The sequence below is a fragment of the Schistocerca gregaria genome, chromosome 3 (genome assembly GCF_023897955.1).
Source record: "Schistocerca gregaria isolate iqSchGreg1 chromosome 3, iqSchGreg1.2, whole genome shotgun sequence".
NCBI classification, from domain to species: Eukaryota; Metazoa; Arthropoda; class Insecta; order Orthoptera; family Acrididae; genus Schistocerca; species Schistocerca gregaria.
In genome coordinates, this window is record NC_064922.1 from 387,212,231 (window position 1) to 387,232,138 (window position 19,908).

At 43.0% G+C, this 19,908-nt stretch overlaps 1 protein-coding gene across 6 annotated transcripts in view; it reads right to left on the reverse strand.

The window, feature by feature from the left end:
* The window catches only part of LOC126354991 (enhancer of filamentation 1), a 685,921-nt gene that overhangs the window by 224,695 nt on the left and 441,318 nt on the right, over positions 1–19,908 (reverse strand). Inside the window, exon 1 of one of the 6 annotated variants that reach the window (XM_050005098.1) lies at positions 4,824–5,106. The exons of 4 other annotated variants lie outside the window; for them this stretch is intronic. In XM_050005098.1, the coding sequence (XP_049861055.1) occupies positions 4,824–4,835 (12 nt within the window). In that variant the 5' untranslated portion in view covers positions 4,836–5,106. Of the gene's footprint in view, positions 1–4,823; positions 5,107–19,908 lie in introns of those variants that run through there. One more of the 6 variants, XM_050005094.1, reaches the window with a different exon arrangement.

The following is a 19,908-nucleotide window of genomic DNA, read 5'->3' on the forward strand; positions in this document are numbered from 1 at the left end:
TAGCTATGTGGTCAGCGTGACGGATTGCCGTCCTCCGGGCCCGGGTTCGATTCCCGACTGGGACAGGGATTTTCTCCGCACAGGTACTGGGTGTTGTGTTGTCCTCATCATCATTTCATCCCCATCCGGGGCGCAGGTCGCCCAATGTGGCGTCGAATGTAATAAGACCTGCACGAAGGCGGCCGGACCTGCCCCGCAAAGGGCCTCCCGGCCAATGACGGCACACGCTCATTTCCATTTCCATAGTTACTGTTGGTGAACTTTCGCTCACCTGATGATGTTCATTTATACCAGACTGGTTGTGGAGTCATAAAAATACCTAAATTACAGCTGCAGTGGTTTTCAGAAACATTTACTTTTCAAAGCAATGAACTCGGATGCCCGGACCGAGATATGAAGCGCCGTTCTCCAGAATACGATTCCCCTGGCTCAGTCAACGCGCCATAGCATGGCGCCATCCAGCCCCTGGGACTTGCCCGGCAGCAGGCCGGCACGTGAGAAATTAACCGCGCCGAGCCCGAACGCCCTTCACCTGCGCGCTCTCGGAAATGCCTCCCCACACTCCATCCCTGATGGCCATCACCGTTCCAAGAAGTTATCACATTTCCAGCGCCATGCATCATCCTGGCGCCTAGACGCAATTAAGCGCGAGGGCAAATTCCTGCCCCTACCAAGTTACCTCTTTCGACTCCCAAATCGGTAATAAAACCGGCCACGTACAGCCTAACGGCGAACTGTTAGCAACAGTACGTAGATAAATCACAGGCATTTTCTCACCTGACGTAAATTCGCTTCGCACGTTGTCGAAAACCGAATACGGCGTTTCCATTACTCTTTCGAGAAAGCAGTGGTAGTCGAGTAGTAATCCTCTCGGCAGTTATTTAAAATTATACAGAGACATGTCTTGAATAACCACGACAGTCTCAGGCACATCTCTGTGAAAAATATATTACGAAAAAGCCTATGTTCGGATTGAGAAGTCACTGGCTAGATTATGCCTGGTAATAATTTGTAACTGAAAGACAATGAAAATTTAAAGTGTAATTTACAGATAGGTCGTGTACTAACTACTACGTCTCAGTATGTTTATTCCTTAATGAAATTTTGTTGTAAATAACATTTCCTTTAATGGTTTGTTTCTCAGCTAGAGGTCATTCCTCGAATTCAATACGAGGAACGAGAATAAAATGCACAGGCATTTAAACATACTTACTGTAGTAAAAAAAATTCCATTGTTCCAGAACTCATACTTTTCAGCAACTTGCCAGCAATGAAAGATTTAGCTAAATAGTGCAGTTAAAGGACACCCAGAAGAACATTATATTTAGTGGTATATTCATATATACCATTGAATGTACCAGCAAAATTATGTCATTGTACGACACATAATGCAGGGATACGACGTCATAAACACTGAATGCGTGAAAAACTCCCGAATCATGCATGTTTAAATTTTTTACTTCTTTGTACTAACTCTGCACGTCCGCAGCCCGTGGTCGTGCGGTAGCGTTGTCGCTTCCCGCGCCCGGGTTCCCGGGTTCGATTCCCGGCGGGGTCAGTGATTTTCTCTGCCTCGTGATGACTGGGTGTTGTGTGATGTCCTTAGGTTACTTAGGTTTAAGTAGTTCTAATTTCTAGGGGACTGATGACCATAGATGTTAAGTCCCATAGTTCTCACAGCCATTTGAACCATTTGAACTCTGCACAGCACACAAAAAAATGGTTCAAATGGCTCTGAGCACAAAGGGACTTAACTTCTGAGGTCATTAGTCCCCTAGAACTTAGAACTAGTTAAACCTAACTAACCTAAGGACATCACACACAGCCATGCCCGAGGCAGGATTAGAACCTGCGACCGTAGCGGCAGCGCAGTTCCAGAATGTAGCGCCTAGAACCGCTCGGTCACTCTCGCCGGCCACGTCACATATTTCGCACACAGTATTCACGTAAGTCGCAAAATCTACCTAAAAAAAAAAAAAAGAATAAGATTGTAGGACACACAGCTCAGGATGTGATAGACACTGAGCTGCGAAATTCTGAGAGCGAAATTCGCTATAGATACTGGTGAAACATGTGTGCAAATACATTAGTGTAAAATATGTTTCGATAGTTTAAATATACGTGAAGTACATATGACACGTGCATACATAGGCAAAGCCACGGGTGAAAATCTCATCCTAAATCCCTGAAAAGATATCAATCAAATTTGGACACATAGTTACGTACGACATAGAAAGTAATAATGTGAGGGTAAGAACCACTAGTCTCCTATTCGGATGTAGGGAGGAGTTGGAGATGGACAGACAACAGACAGAGAGCGTACAGATAGTGGGGAGCGGGGGGGGGGGGGGGGGCAAGGAGATGGACTAAGAGAATGTGAGAGGGAAATAGGAAATAGAGAAGGAGATGGGCGCAGAGGGGGGAGGAGGAAACAGACGGAGAAAGGAAAGAAGAGGAGATGGTCAGACCGAGGAGTGAGGAGGAGATGAAGAGCGAGAGGGAGAGATGGTCAAAGAAAGGATGGAGGAAGAGATGAAATTAGAGGGGGCAGTAGACGGACAGAGGTGCAGTTGGACATAGGGAAGGGGGGGGGGGGGGTAGCAGATAGACAAGCAGAGATGTAGAACAGAGAGAGGCTCGAGATGGAAAGAGAGTTGGGGTGGAGGAGGTGCACAGAGAGAGAGGGTGAAAGTAGGAGATCGACAGAAAGAAGGGGAAGAACGCGATGGACAAATAGAAGATTGGAATAAATACATACCTTGGCTAGCACTAGTATACAGGGTGGTCCATTGATCGTGACCGGGCCATATATCTCAAGAAGTTAGCGTCAAACGAAAAAAATACTAAGAACGAAACTTGTCTAGCTTGAAGGGGGAAACCAGATGGCGCTATGGTTGGCCCGCTAAAAGGCGCTGCCATAGGTCAAACGGATTTCAACTGCGTTTTTTAAAATAGGAACCACCATTTTTATTACATATTCGTGTAGTACGTAAAGAAATATGAATGTTTTAGTTGGACCACTTTTTTCGCTTTCGTGAGATATTTGGCCTGGTCACTATCAATGGACCACCCTGTATATCTCTAAATGTGCATGACAACTTTTGTTGTTACACTGTAAAAGAGTTTAATTTATTTAGTCGTTTGTAGTCGCTGTTGTTTTTCTTGTGGTCGTTAGTACTGAGACTGGTTTGATGCAGCTTTCCATGCTACTCTATCCTGTGCAAGGTCCTTCATCTCCCAGTACCTACTGCAACCTACATCCTTCTGCATCTGCTTAGTGTGTTCATCTCTTGGTCGCCCTCTACGATTTTTACCCTCCACGCTGCCCTTCAGTACTAAATTGGTGATCCCTTGATGTCTCAGAACATATCCTACCAACCGATCCCTTCTTCTAGTCAAGTTGTGCCACAAACTTCTCTTCTCCCCAATGTTATTCAATACCTCCTAATTAGTTATGTGATCTACCCATCTAATCTTCAGCATTCTTCTGTAGCACCACATTTCGAAAGCTTCTATTCACTTCTTGTCCAAACTATTCATCGTCCATGTTTCACTTCCATACATGGCCACACTCCATACAAATACTTTCATAAACGACTTTCTAACACTTAAATCTATATTCGATGCTAACAAATTTCTCTTCTTCAGAAACGCTTTCGTTTCCATTGCCAGTCTACTTTTTATATCCTCTCTACTTCGACCATCATCAGTTATTTTGCCCCCCAAATAGCAAAACTCCTTTACTACTTTAAGTGTCTCATTTCCTAATCTAATTCCCTCAGCATCACCGCACTTAATTCGACCACATTCCATTATCCTCGTATTGTTGATGTTCATCTTATACCCTCCTTTCAAGACACACAAGTCGCTAAGAACTATATTACGAGTAAACGGTTAGGACATTGAATGTAAGCACAAGAACTTTTGTTTAACAAACATCATATATTTTATATTTATCGGAAATATTACAAGTCCACTATCTCCTCAACTTGGATGTGTAAAAGGAACTACACACCTAATCTGACATGTAATAATTTTGGAGGCTCTACTAACAACTGCAACCACACAGGTGAGAGATGCCTCGGGCGAACTGATCAATAAGGCTGAGCGACTGATTCTTTTCTGACCTTAGGAGCACGTTCTCTGGCTACGATCCAAGTACTATGTGCCATAAGTACGCAGTCTTTTGCATCCAGGTGTCAGTCTCCATTACAATCCTTGGGGTTGTACCCCCGCGTCATCTTGTAAAAAACTTAAAACACGAAAAATACTATAATAGCCTACGTTTTGGCCTTGTCCCAGAGGCCTTTATCAGAGCAGACTGAGGACAGATGCTCAGCACGGTCACAACGTCGGTTATTTTAGTATTTTTTACATTTTTATGTATTTTATAAGTTGATACGGCACTACTTTACGACTCTTAAAATTTTTAATAACAGCTGCTTTCTTTATCTGCACGAGATAAGGTTCCGCGGCTTATAAGCAATGACGTCACTGCTACTCCACCACGCCGCTAGCACTCTCAATGGGAACGCGGGAATATTCGCCTGAAGTAACTGAGAAAAACTTATGGTAATCTCAGACAGCCGTGTGAGGACGGAATCGCACTTCTGATTACGAGCTCATAAAGTGACATGCTACTGCAAGCGCTTCTGCGATTCTTTAAACGAGACCGTTAAAAAGTGATAGTTGCAAGAGCGTTTGCGCCAGTGCGGACGTAAGAAAACAACTCATAAAGAGTAATACGCAAAGTGTGACGCGTTCAGAACATGCTTGATAGGAAGAATTCATGAGACAGCGAAGAAGACTGGTGGCGTACTCACAAGCGGTGGCATGACACCAGTCACAGCAGGACACGGAAGGCACGCTCTGCCACTCACTGATCGATGGCAGCGCCGCTCACGCTAGCCAACATGGCGGGCCATCATGCTACACCGGTGCCGGATAAAACTGATAACCTGCGCATCGGGGCCGAGTGTCTTCCCCTCCCCCCACCCGAGCCTGCAGCACTGGCCATCTGCCCGCTAGCTCTGCGCCAAGTGCGGACTTGCATTTCATCTGCCCACCTTTACAGGCGGCATTCACGAGCGCTGGATCGCAGCTTTTCTTTGAATGGGCATGCGACTGCTTCATAGATCGAACGAGTGTGGGCAAATCGCAGCGATCTATCGCTGAAAACTAATCGATGGAAATCCCACGGATCGCATGCGTTTCGTGTATGCGGTACGACTGCCCTGGTGGTTAGCAGCGATGTGCGACAATATGGCTGTGACACGTTTCTCTAGTTACTAAGCGTGGCTGTGTAGTTTATTATTTTTTGCTTTGCACACATTAAGATCTCTACATTACAGTTAATAGTTATTCAGAAAGCACCTGCTGTTGTGAGAAATGAAGTAGAAGTTGGAAATGCAGTTTATACGAAGAAGTGACACAAATTACACGCCCCGACTTTGCGCGGTGATTAGCATGTTGAAGCTTGTGCTGTAGAAGCAGAACTGATAGGAAGTTCATAGTAACAGTAACGATACACTGTGCTCCATCTGTTGATTCTAAGCTATTGGTGAAACAATTAGTCGCATTATTCAAGTTTTTTACTTTCTAAATAGATTGACCTACAGGACATTAATATTAAGTGGACATTTTAATTTGTATATTCATGGCAAATCTATTACACAGGTATACTCAAGTCCCATCTCGTTTCATATAATCAAATTATCCCTCCTAGAATTTATTACAAACAGTTATGGTAATCAACAATGCTATTGACAGCATTTTTATAGATACAGCGAGAAAGCAAAACAAATTGCGTACAGTAACTATGTGATTTTAAACTGTAAGACCAATGAATATAAAAGGAAATGGGGACTAATAAACCAAAAAGAATTGTATTAGCATTCTAGAAAGATGCAAACAATCCACTTGGCGTCAGTGAAAAATGCAATATATCCTGTAAAGCAAAGAATAGTTCCTAAGAAAAACATATTAAAATAAAAGTGTAATACATCACAATTCCCATTTTTAATTTTTTTTCCAAGTATTCTGGGGATACATAGATCAACTGCTGCTGAACGTACCGGATACTATTCCCAGCCAAAATTCCTGACACTGTGCCGTTCGTAATCCTGGTTGAAATTTTGTAGCAATAACTTCGAAAACAGCTATATTTCGAATCAGTTTTACTGTGGCACTACCGGTTCGTGGCTTGCACCCATATCATCAGGTGCAGCTCGGGGGTATGGAGTTTTTCCCCGGAATTTGAGCAGTGAATACTTTCACTGCACATGCTATTCTGAGCACTTCCAGTCACGCTATGGGAACCGTTCTGGTCGTCGATTTTCTTGTGATCTTCAGTCCGAAGACTGGTTTGTTGCTGCCCTCGACACTAATCTGTGGTGTGCAGGTACGTTCATCTCTGCAAATGTGAAAGAGTTTCCTGTCTCGATCGGTTGCTTTTCTTGATATATGTCAATGATCGTGACCGATGACTCAAAATTTTTCTGTTTGCAGGTGACACAAGTGTTACTGTGGAAGACATGGACTGTCGGTAACACTAGCGTGTGGCTTTCAGAGAGGAAATTAACGCAATGGACATAATTTTTGACTCGGATATTCTGTAAAAGGTGTCGAAACATTGAGTTAAATTGTACATTTTAAATTATTAGGAGTAAGGTTTATAAGCAATAGTTATGAAATGGAAATTAAAACACCTACAGGCGTTTCTTTTGCATTTAATCTATTTACGCAACGAGTTTCGGTGTTCGATTACACCACCTTCAGGCTCCTTGAGCAACGTTAACTGGGAGAAATCCGATCTCCTGTGCAAATATTAAATAACTGGCGTCGGTAGATATATGGTTTACTCGAAACTATCCCTTCGCTCAGGAGCAGACGACTTGACGGACAAATGCTGATGCATTCCTGAACATTGCAGTTATGTGCTCAGTCCAATTTAGATGTTCATCTATCATTACTCCTAGGCTCTTTGCTAAAGGAGAGAAATTGATATTTGTCCCTTTTAGAATTAAAGATGGTAGGAATTCCCGAAATTTCTGGCTAATGAACCAAGAATGACTACCAAGTAGCGCTTGGATTTTGGATGCGCTGAGCTTTAACCTATATCCTACGCCCATTTTGATAATGCACACAGGACGGTATTGAGATTCTCGACCGCTATCTTCAGGTTTATAGGTTTTACACTTAGATGTAACTGGAGGTCATCAGCGTATTTGTGATATTTTCAATAGGGCAAGACTAAAGACACATCATTTACGTACTGTCAGAAGGGTACAGGGCGTAATACCGAAGCACGGCGGTCGCCTGATACTGTCTGCCTCCATTGTGACTTTATGGTGCCGGACATGGCACAGTGTTGGAGAGACGTCAGGTATGAGTGAAACCACTACACTGCATTTGGCGAGAAGTTTAGTCTGCTACACCTACATGATTACTCTGCAATTCACATTTAAGTTCTTGGCAGAGGGTTCATCGAACCACAACCATACTGTCTCTCTACCATTCCACTCCCGAACAGCGCACGGGAAAAACGAACACCTCTTATTTTATTTTGATGATCATTCCTGCCTATGTAGGTTCGGCTCGACAAAATATTTTCGCATTCGGAAGAGAAAGTTGGTGACTGAAATTTCGTAAATAGATCTCGCCGCGACGAAAAACGTCTTTGCTTTAATGACTTCCATCCCAACTCGCGTATCATATTTGCCACACTCTCTCCCCTATTACGTGATAATACAAAACGAGCTGCCCTTTATTGCACCCTTTCGATGTCCTCCGTCAATCCCACCTGGTAAGGATCCCACACCGCGCAGCAATATTCTAACAGAGGACGAACGAGTGTAGTGTAAGCTGTCTCTTTAGTGGGCTTGTTGCATCTTCTAAGTGTCCTGCCAATGAAACGCAACCTTTGGCTCGCCTTCCCGACAATATTATCTATGTGGTCCTTCCAACTGAAGTTGTTCGTAATTTTAACACCCAAGTACTTAGTTGAATTGACAGCCTTGAGAATTGTACTATTTATCGAGTAATCGAATTCCAACGGATTTCTTTTGGAACTCATGTGGATCATCTCACAATTTTCGTTATTTAGAGTCAACTGCCACCTGACACACCATGCAGCAATCTTTTCTAAATCGCTTTGCAGCTGATACTGGTCTTCGGATGACCTTACTAGACGGTAAATTACAGCATAATTTGCGAACAAGTAAAATGTTATAGTGACAGTGCCAAAGGCTTTGTTGAAATCTATCAAGCTCTTGATAGTTGCTTCTCGTGCATCCATGGCAAGCATCGGGTCATCTGTTACCTCTATTAAGGCAGATGTACTGCGATGTTTACGGAAAACTAATTGGTGTTCGTCTAGTTGGGTGTTTGTACTTAAGTAGTTTGTTAGCTGGTCTTGGACTCTATGTTCTAAGGCCTTGGATAGTGCAGGTTGGTCATCAGAACGTGCCGTGGTAGCCTTCCCTGTTAGGTAATGGCTTAACTAGACAAACAGGAATGACTCATTTTATTCAAAGTCACCTCGATTTACGATGTTCCCCTGGACATTGCAAAAGGCAGAACATGGTTCTTTGTAGAGTGATTACAATGGATGGCAAAACATGCTTTCCAACGTGCACCCCGCTGGCCGCGAAGTTGTTAAAAAGTTGATGTGGTTCGGCGTTCCATTCCACCACCAGAGCGTTTGACACCTGCTGGATAGTCGTTGGTCCAAGTGGATGTCCTGGAACATGTCTCCCCAATGCATTCCAAACGTGCTTGATGGGAAGTCGGGAGAATGGGCAGGCCAAACCAATCCTCTCGTTCCAAGAGTTCATCCCTCTCTGCTGTTCGATGGGGAGGTCAGTAAGCCCATGCAACATTATGGCCCCCAGACCATAACATCTAGACTACCAATACGATCATGGTCGACAATGTTCCTGAGTGCATTACGGGTTCCCATCTCTCGATAAATTGAAAGGTATGCCCACCATTGTCGAACACGATTGTTTTCGTGGTCCAGGTGTTATCGTGTGGAGGGGCATAATGTTGCCTGGGCTTACTGACCTCCAGATCTTTGAACACAATACACTCACCAAACATTGTTGTTGTGACACTGTACTCCTTCCCCAGATGGGTCTTTTTGTAGGTGCATTGGCTCCTGTGTTCATTTTTATAGATCACAATGAGCGACAGCTTCGAACTGCACAGGTAGAAAAAATGGTTCAAATGGCTCTGAGCACTATGGGACTTAACTTCTGAGGTCATTAGTCCCCTAGAACTTAGAACTACACAAACCTAACTCACCTAAGGCAGAATTCGAACCTGCGACCATAGCGGTCGCGCGGTTCCAAACTGTAGCGCTTAGAACCGCTCGGCCACCATGGCCGACGCACAGAGAAGCTCCTGGAACGAGAGGATATTCGCAACTACACTGGTCTATCTATTGATGAGACGTACAGCAGTACGTCCACGAGCGCCTTCAACCACGCGGCCGTTGGTAGAGGAATGGAACGCCCTGCCGCAAGATTTCGTTGCCAACCTATCAGTGAGCATGGGAGCACGTTTCAAAGGATGCATTCTGTCTGTAATGATCACATACCCTATTAAGAACTATGTCCCGCCTTTTGTTATGTCCTGGAGACAATCAAAACCGCGGTGATTTTAGTGTAATTATAGTCTTTGAATAAGTTGCTTGTGTTCGCCTCATTGTGTATTTCTTTCAGTTATCTTCTGTGCTATACTGTATCGGTGCTTTCTATGTTTTAAACAGTCTGATGTCGTCCTTCCTTCTGCTAACTCATATAGCATTTTAACATTTATGAAGGTTTTTGCAGTTTTCCCTTCACAGAAGGCAGTCTATGCACATTAGTTTTCGTGTATTCTTTTTTGTACAATTTTCAAGCAGTTTTATACATTACAAATTGGTTTGACGGTAAGCTACGACGCTGTACCACATTTTGGATTACCAGCTTGTTGGTTAGTTCATCGAGCCACGTTAGTCGTCAGTGACACATTATGCGGTGTGCTATACTGTATCAGTTCTTTCTATATACGGTCAAAGTTTCATCGAGCCATGTTACTCTTCAGTGACGCATCACGCGAAAGTTACTTTCGTTCTTAAGTTTTACACATAAGTGTACTTAATTTGTTATCCCCGTAGATTGAAAACAACTTACAGTGAACCGGAGTGTCTGGACTGTTCCTGGCATGCTAGCGGAATATGATAACTGCACGCTGACACGGTTGAATCTCACGTCGATCATACATGGTGGCTTACCTGAAACAACGAAAACAGAAATTAGGTATAAGTTAATGCTTCTGCTTACAAAATTTGCATTGTATAATGATTACTGCCATGGAATTATAAAATAAATGCTCATGTTTTGTTACAAATACATACAGAGAGTAGAAAAAATGGACCATGTTACAGAAGAATCTACAGTTTACATTGTTTTCCTTGACTTAATCGATCTGTACACGCATTTGTCACGGTCATCCACATTACAATGAGAGAAAGATCCCATGGCACACGAACGTAGTAGTCCTTTCCAATTACACGACTAAACAACATATCCAGCTGTATGAAACAGTCTGATGTCGTGCTTCCTTCTGCTATCTCATATAGCATTTTAACACGTTTTATGAAGATTTTTGCAGTTTGCCCTTCACAGAAGGCAGTCTATGCACATTAGTTTTCGTGTATTCTTTTTTGTATAATTTACAAGTAGTTTTACACATTACAAATTGGTTTGACGGTAAGCTACGACGTTGTACCACATTTAGGATTACCAGCTTGTTGGTTAGTTCATCTATCATGCTAGAAGGTATTCTTTCGAATTTGTACGTACGTCACACAGTACTAAGCTGTAGATCGAATTGTACTTAATACTGAGCCGGCCGCACTGGTCTCGCGCTTCTAGGCGCGCAGTCCGGAACCGTGCGCCTGCTACGGTCGCAGGTTCGAATCCTGCCTCGGGCATGGATGTGTGTGATGTCCTTAGGTTAGTTAGGTTTAAGTAGTTCTAAGTTCTAGGGGACTAATGACCACAGCAGTTGAGTCCCATAGTGCTCAGAGCCATTTGAACCATTTGAACTTAATACTGACCTTTCTCGTATGTATATTCAAGAACTACACACAGCAACCTGTATCTTCCCATTATATTTTTAAATGTAAGTATTTGATTCTATTATTTGAAGAGGACTTTGAGATTCGAAATTGGAAAATCAATAAAACTGTTGTATGGTTAAGATGGATTATTATTATTGATAGATTGCAGTACGATGACGGTTTCCCAGTGGCATTACGTCATATTACTAAAAAGAATTAAAAACTCTAATATCCATTTTTGCCACTACGGACGTATCTCTCTTATTTATTTGCTATTTGACTTTCATGCTGAAGCGTTGTATTCATCTGGCAAGGAATACACTGATGTCAAGCGTATTAATCAAGTGGATAAGATACCTAGGCCATTATTCGATAAAACTCTGCTCATTCAGTCGCCACGATATGTGTACTCGTGTCCATACAACAATTAAATAAAATCTTCGCGTTAGTGCATAGCTTTCCAGCACCGGACTCGAACTCGGGACTTCCGCGTCGCTAGCCAATAGGAATAGCCACTACGCCACGGAGGCGGCTGCGTGTAGCGGCAGTTAAGGAGCAGCATGACTGAACTGCTCGAGTGTAAATAATTTACGGCGACGTTGATTGATATCCGTTTTCCATATTCTACGTAATCTGAAAGTTACCACAAAGGGGCCATTAAAGTAGCTGTTCTAGCGCACACAACAAGTTGACTATCAAATATGGGTAGTCATGTGCCGTGATTGCATTACGCGTCATTTACACGCGAGAACAGTGAAGGTGCAGCCGCTATATTAATTTATGTGTGCTAGAATTGCAGATTAGTACTTGTGCAAGAATTTCAATCAAGAACGGCAGCTTGCTGTAGCTTATCGTGGCACGATTTATGTCATATAGACGCGGAAAAAGGCTTCTACGGCCGTCCGCAGCAGATATGTATCCACTTATACTATGCGTCATCCGAAGTGACCGCCAAAAACCTGCGTGGCAGCACCGATGGTTCCGTGGCTGAGTTAGGCCAGGCATTCGGAACAGGACGAACGTAAACAGCGATGCAAGGCCGCCGGTCAACTTGGCTCTGTGCCCGCTGCGTGATCTAATAAGGCAAGGTCGGTGCCAGACCCACTTACAAAACGGGAGGGCGGGCGAATTTGTCAAAACGGCTGCGTTGACAGATTAAGGACACCTTGTTCTCATTGGCTAGCTCTCATACTGTAGGTAATGTGGTAAATCGCAACTACGGTCACATCCTTACTCTCACAATATTTCTTTACAATGGCAAGACTTTTTTCCTGTTATTTAAATACGATTTCTGCAGCTCTCGTTACGAATTTTGACGTGGTATTGTCTTTCTTTCTTTTCCCTAGCGTTCATGTCGGACAGTAAGGGGTTTGCTTCTTCAGGATCTGGCAAATTTTTATTCTATTATTTAACTTTATTTCCGTATTTACTTCCTGACACCACAGTCAAAGGATAGAAAGTCTACAGAATGGAAACTAGGCTGCAACCCATGCGCCAAAATTTTGTGCATGTGCGTGAAGTCTGCCATACTGAAGTCGAGTGAGTAGCTGTGTCTGTATCCAAAGGCGAACAGTTATGTTTTGTGTATTTTATTAATTGTGCCTTTTAGGTGTAGCGCTTACCTACAAGTAAACAGTTGTTTGACGTACTGTTAAAGTTATAAATATATAATGATCACTAATAAGAGAAACGACCACACCGGAAAATAGTGAGCAGTTCCCACAAGGCGACTGTAGCAGTACATGAGACAAATGAGTTTTCCAATCTTCTTGCTGTAAACAGTAAATGTTCATTAAACTGCAGAAAATACTGTATGTAAATGAAGCATAGCTACAGAAATTCCTGAAATTAGCTTTCCGGCTTTTTGCTTTAAAAATTAAAAACGTCTTGTTCTGCATTACCGCATTTTCTTCAGAACCTTATATAATACCTCTTATTCGATTCAGAGGAGACTAATTGTCGCACGGAACTGATTTCTTTCTTGCATTATTGTTTCATATCACAGCTCGATGGTGAAATGTCTATTTAGATATTTGTCATAGTGACTATGATGTTTAAATTTCCTAGTACTCCACAGTATAAAATCTGAAGAGTTTGCAGTGATAATGTGCCTGCTCACTACATTTGGTTCATATGAGGTGATACACTGAACTCTATTAAACGTAGCTAACATATCGAAATTGTTTCTAAAGTTGGATAGAAAACAACATATCATTACATTTGCAGAAAACAAAAGTATTTTACTTCAACCCGCTGCCTCATGGTGCAATGTCCAAGTAACCTGCAGCTCAGTCGTGAACAGTTCGCGAAAGTATACGAACGTACAGTCAATCAGTGTTATCAATACGTAGCTACCACAAAACGACAGAGTGACGAAAAAACTGACATTCAAGCCACTGTGATGCTTCAGCTGAACATCGTTCCAAAACGGACTTTTCTCACTGTTTCAAGTGGTTGTATGAACACACTGTGCGTTGTACTCAAATGGGAGCGACACTGTTTAGAACAGCTGAAGTAATTTCAACTTTTCTCTATTTTTTATCAATGCAGTCTCAAAACAGGCTAATAGGCCAGAACTCTACAATGGGCCGAATCTCAAACTGCATAACGTATCGTCGCGATAGTGAGGGAAATGTAGATAAGTGTCTACCTGACGACACACAAACACAAGACTCCCCACCGTTTGTATCAGATCTCGTGGAGTAGCTTGAGGCACTCGCCCTCCTCGTTCTCGGCATCACTGGTTACCATAAGTAAAAATGGCGGTACCTTTCTTCTCCTTCCCTTCTCCGCTCCCCGTAGTTGGGTTCTCCGCCTGAAGGTATCAGGTTAGACTTCCGGAGGCAAAAGGCGATACGTCCTTCATTTTGAACGTGCAATAATTAACTGATAATTTAAAATAAAAATCCCTCGATGGTAGATCAAATTTAAGCGCAGAGACACCTTACCCAGTCAGTAGAGAAGAAACCGGCGCATGTCGGTGTTTAGGGAAGTGATGCGAGCCATTTTTATTTACGGCCTTTAGCATGATTAGGATACTCGCCTCAGGCTGCACTTTTGACTTCGGGGCGGACAGCTGTGTCGACACATGTTTACGTAATACAGACTAGCCCCTTATCGTCGTTCTTATCCTATTCAAGTTTTGAGAATCAGGAAGAAGCGATAGAAAATACCGCGTGTTTGCTGAAGCCAGTTTACTGAAAGGATTTTGAAAACTTGTAGTAACGTACGTGTGATTGCGTCACTGATGAAGTACATAATTTGAAGGGAAAGTAGCTTCAAAGACGTAAGCACAAACACATTGTTTTAATCCAGTGTGACGTTGCGTTTATTTATATCGATTCACCGTTTTCCAAATAGGCAGGTTATGTCTGAAAGAAGACTTCAGACATAATCATTCAATCATTCAAGAAAGAAGAATTTAGGTATAACTGTTAATAATGATTATTATTATTATAATAATTCCGTGCACTTTTTCACCTCGGCTACGTGGTTGTCTCCAGACAACCTCAGGAACCTTAATGAAGAAAGGGTACCTACAGTTTAACCACATTTCGTTCCTGACAAATCTTACGGCATTCTAAGGTAAAGGTTAGGTTGAAGGCAGACTGGAATGTTCCGTGACCCGAACGAGATTCGATCCCTCGGTCTTTCGGTTTCCTGGCACGTGGTTCACCATCAGAACACCAAGTCCGCCTATTCCTCAGTAATATCCAACTTCTACAAAAACTCCTGCAGGCATTCCCACGACCGCTATTTTTACTACGGCCATAAAAGAGAAATATTTATTACGACAGTGCCTGTTTAGGACTCAGAAGATGTGCGCGTCCAACGCGATTTGTTCCAGGTTATAAGGATAAAATCTCTGGAGCTTGGGACGCGAGCATCACCAAGGGCGTTGGAGGGACCGGCGTGAGGTGAGAACGTTTAGCTTAGCCCTTTAGGCATTCTTCCAGATAGTGTTACCGCACAGTGGAACAGCAGAGACGAGGCAGATTTTTCGCGCCTACAGCTCAGATACAATTGAAAAAATGAGAGTAGACACGTCAAAATCGGTAAAACCTGTTTCTTACTCTTGACTAATATCGATCTGAAATCATCATCAGGTCGACAACCATTATCAACAGACTATGGAAGAATTATTCGTTGACATCAGAAGTACTCAGTGAACGAGTACCAAGCATCTGGGTTGGAGAAACTGAACGGCAGCACTTTTGATGTCACAGAATCGCCCTCCCACGTTATATTTGTTGCGCAATGATTACTGAAGATCGAAACTAAACAAAAATAATAAAAAATATTACTAAGACTGTTTCAGGCAGCTTTAAGAGGCTTTCTCTGAATAATTTAAGAGATATGGAGCTCTGCCAGCGAACATGGCCTTTGAAATAGACGAACATGTCTTTTCGGAGAGTTTATCTGAGATCAGAAATTTAGAACATACCATGTGCTGTCAAAGGTGTACAGCGTGAACCTGAATCCCACCATCAAAATTTCGGGGTTTGTTGAAAGATGTTTACAGAGTACTTTGGTGTAAGGGATCGGCAATTCTGGTAGATACGACTACCTTGCTGGTCAGGTTATGGTTTGGCAAGCAGGAAGATAAGCAGTATGCAGATGGGCATTATCTTGCTGAAATGTGATCCCAGGGTGGCTTGCAACGAAGGGCAATAAAACGGGCCGTAGAATATCGTCGACGTACCACTGCGTTGCAAGGCTGCAGCAGATGACAACCAAATGAGTCCTGCTATGAAAAGCAATGGCACACCAGACCATCACTCCCAGTTTCGGGCCGTATAGTGGGCGTCGGTCACGTTAATATCCCTCCACTGGCCAGAGCGTTTCCAGACATGTCTTCAGCTTGGAATCTCATTTACTGGAGTAGAATTGTCTTCTGTGATAAGTCCCGCTTCGAACTCAGCCCCCGGCCGCTGTGGCCGCAGGTTCTAGGTGCTTCAGTCCGGGGCCTCGCTGCTGCTATAGTCGCAGGTTGGAATCCAGCCTCGGCCATGGATGTGTGTGATGTCCTTAGGTTAGTTAGGTTTAAGAAGTTAGTTAGGTTCAAAATGGCTCCGAGCACTATGGGACTTAACTTCTGAGGTCATCAGTCCCCTAGAACTTAGAACTACTTAAACCTAACCAACCTAAGGACGTCACACACATCCATGCCCGAGACAGGATTCGAACCTGCGGCCGTAGCGGTCGCGCGGTTCCAGACTGTAGCGCCTAGAACCGCTCGGCTACCCCGGCCTGTCGGAGTGGCCGTCGCATAATGCTCGGAGACACCCCGGCCGGCAGTTAGTTAGGTTTAAGTAGTTCTAGGTCTAGGGGACTGATGACCTCAGATGTTAAGTCCCATAGTGCTTAGAACCATTTGAACTAGCGAAGTCGAGTCTGGACAAGGCCTGTACAGCGGTGGGATACCAAGCTGACTGTCGCCCGCCATGCGGATCGACAACCAGGGAGCGATGGTCTGGGGCACCATTTATTTTCATACCAGGACCCCTTTGGTTATCATTCGCCGCATCCTTACAGTACATCGGTACGTCGACGATACTCTACGGCCCTACATTACAGCAATAAAGTGTCCGCCCACACACAATGAGATTTTCTACTTCCTGCCTTCGTGTTTGGCAAACCCTACCTTGGCCTGTTAGGTCGCCGGATCTCTCCCCAGTTGAGAACATTTGGAGAATTTTGGGTAAGGCTCTCCAACCAGCTCGGGATGTTGACGGTCTAATGCGTCAGTTGGATAGGATCTGACATGATATCCCTCAGGAGGACATCCAAAATTCTCTCTATCACTGCCAAGCCGAATAACTGCTTGCATAAGGGCCAGAGCTGCAGGGCTTTTGCATTCTGGTGGAGATATTTCTATACCAACTTTCATTCTCTAACACATATTTCTTTGTATCTAACCGTTATATGAAATACCAGCTTTCATAGATTCAGCTTTAAAATTTTTTTAATAGAACGAAATATTTTCTTAAAAATTTTCATTCCTTATTTCACCCCCTTGGTGATTGAATTTTCAAAAACAGTGAAACAACCTATTTTTTAATTTCTGACTGAGAAACCAGATAGCAATTTTAGTAGTTCTAACTTCAAAATTGCCTCAATAGCGATGTATTTCCAAAAAGCCTTTCATCCTCTATTTTATCCCCTTTGGAATGGAATTTCGAAGAATCCCTTCTTAAACATTACCTATAGTATAAGATCCATGCCCTCACCAAATTTCTAGATCTATCCTTAGCGGTTCGTACTGGGCAATTATGTCCGGCCCTATTTCACCACCTTAAGGATTGAATTTACAAGAAACAGTGAAATGCGAGTTTCTTATTTCCAACCCAAAAGTCAAATTCAAATTTTCAGAGACATAGCTTTCAAAATGCTTTCATAACAAAATATTTTCTTAAAATATTTCATCCCCTCTTTCATTCCTTAGGGGTTGAATTTTCAAAACACTGAAAGACTTTCCTTTTTTTGCAGCCAAGAAGTCGAATACCAATTTTCATAGATGTAGCTTTAAAAATGCTGTATTAGTTCTTCAGTAATGATTTATTTTAAAAACGACTTTCACCCACAGAAGTTAATTTCCCAAAAGATGATTTAAAACGCATTTCATGATTTCGAACTTGGAAACCAAATACCAATTCCCATAGGTGTAGCTTCAAAATTGTCGTAGTTGCGACATATTTTCAAAAAACCTTTCATCCCTTATTTCACTCCCATAGGGGTGGAATTTCGAAAAATTCCTTTATAAACGACACTTACAGCATAATATCAATATCCTATCCAAATATCGAGTTTCTATCCTTAGTTGTTTGGGATATGTAACGCGATAGTTGCATTGAAGTAACTTCTCGCCGTGGAGAGAATATAGAGTAATTCGCCAGGCTGTTTACGTTCCTCTGGACGCAGCAGACATCGGCGCGACCTGTGGTGTACAGATGTATACGTCGTTTTAACCTCTGTGCCGGTACCTGCAGACAGCGACATCAGCGCCCCGTGTTTGCGTGCTGACTCGCATCACGCGTAGCTCTGTCGCTTTGCCTTACCTCTTAGCGCTGCGAAGGCAAGGACGCCAGATGACGCAGGGGAATGCGGAAACTCCTGTTCGAGGGTTACGCGATGTAGGAGGTGCAACCATAGTCACAGCACTGAAATCTACGTTCGTAAGTTACATAGTTTTTAGCTATCAACACGAAAAAGTAAACTCCGATCTTCAAACTCCGTGATGGTGTTAGCTCTCTCCAAATTGACAACGATGGGTGACTTTGAAGATACCTTAGTTGTGGAAGTCTGCATTGCACCTGTTCCGCGCACGTTCTATGTAAAGATGATCACAAAGTCGCATTAACCGCTATGTACTGGGTTGGTGAAACCGTACGTAGTGTTTTTGTTTTGCATTTTGATTTTCCTGTTGTCGTGGGTTTATTTATCGGTTGCCATTTTTTATTTGGAATTCACTGTGGCTACTTGAGCTAACATTTGGGGTCGTTGGGAGAGAGTGAGTGGAGCTGTGGATGCCAGAAACTGGAGTGTCAAGTGGAGGAATCGAAACATTTCCGACATATTCTTCTGTTTAAGTTCAATTCAGTGGTCACTGGTAGCGGAGGCAGTCAGACACAATTGCGCCGTGTGTGGGGATAATACCATTGCGCAGAGCACGGCAAGAAAATGGTATTCTCGTTTTATGGTGGATCATTTTCGACATTAGTGTCTCTCCACGTTCAAGAACAGCTTCGGGGTTTGGTGAATATCGTTTAAACGCATTAACCGACAATAATCCACGTCAGTGTACTCAAGAACTGGCAAATGTGACGAACTGTGATCACTCCACCATAGTGAAACATCTGCATACAATGGGGAAGGTTCGAAAATTGACTGTGTATGCTCGTCATCATCAATTGACTTGTGAACAATACCGACCATCCCTATCCCGTATCGTTACTGGTGACGATAAATTGTGTGTGTTAACGTAAGGAATAGAAAGGAATGGTTGAGCCCAAATAACGAAGTAGCACTACAGACTGGTAATCGCTGGTTCGAGTCTCGTTTCGCTGATTATTTTCGCTTTTTCCGTTCAATTCGAATACCAGCGTCATTTAAATATGAAATTCGTCAATTATATGATAGTTAGTGGCGGACTTCAACGATATGATCTATTTAGACAAGTATGTTAAATAGTTAGTGCACAAATGAAATACGGAATTTTGAGGTATTTGAAAGAATATGAAAAAAAGCAGGGAAAACACTAACATCAAGAATGAACATATGTTATAGGATCCAGGAATAGTTGATTGGTGCTGGATGAAGAAGCACAAACGAAAAACTGTGGGACAAACAATGATTTGAATATAAAAAATACATTACCGCCATCACTGGGAACAATAGATCTGAAGGGGAAAAAATGGTTCAAATGGCTCTGAACACTATGGGACTTAACGGCGAAGGTCATCAGTCCCCTAGAACTTGTTGTTGTTGTTGTTGTTGTTGTCTTCAGTCCTGAGACTGGTTTGATGCAGCTCTCCATGCTACTCTATCCTGTGCAAGCTGCTTCATCTCCCAGTACCTACTGCAACCTACATCCTTCTGAATCTGCTTAGTGTACTGATCTCTCGGTCTCCCTCTACGATTTTTACCCTCCACACTGCCCTCCAATGCTAAATTTGTGATCCCTTGATGCCTCAAAACATGTCCTACCAACCGATCCCTTCTTCCAGTCAAGTTGTGCCACAAACTTCTCTTCTCCCCAATCCTATTCAATACCTCCTCATTAGTTACGTGATCTATCCACC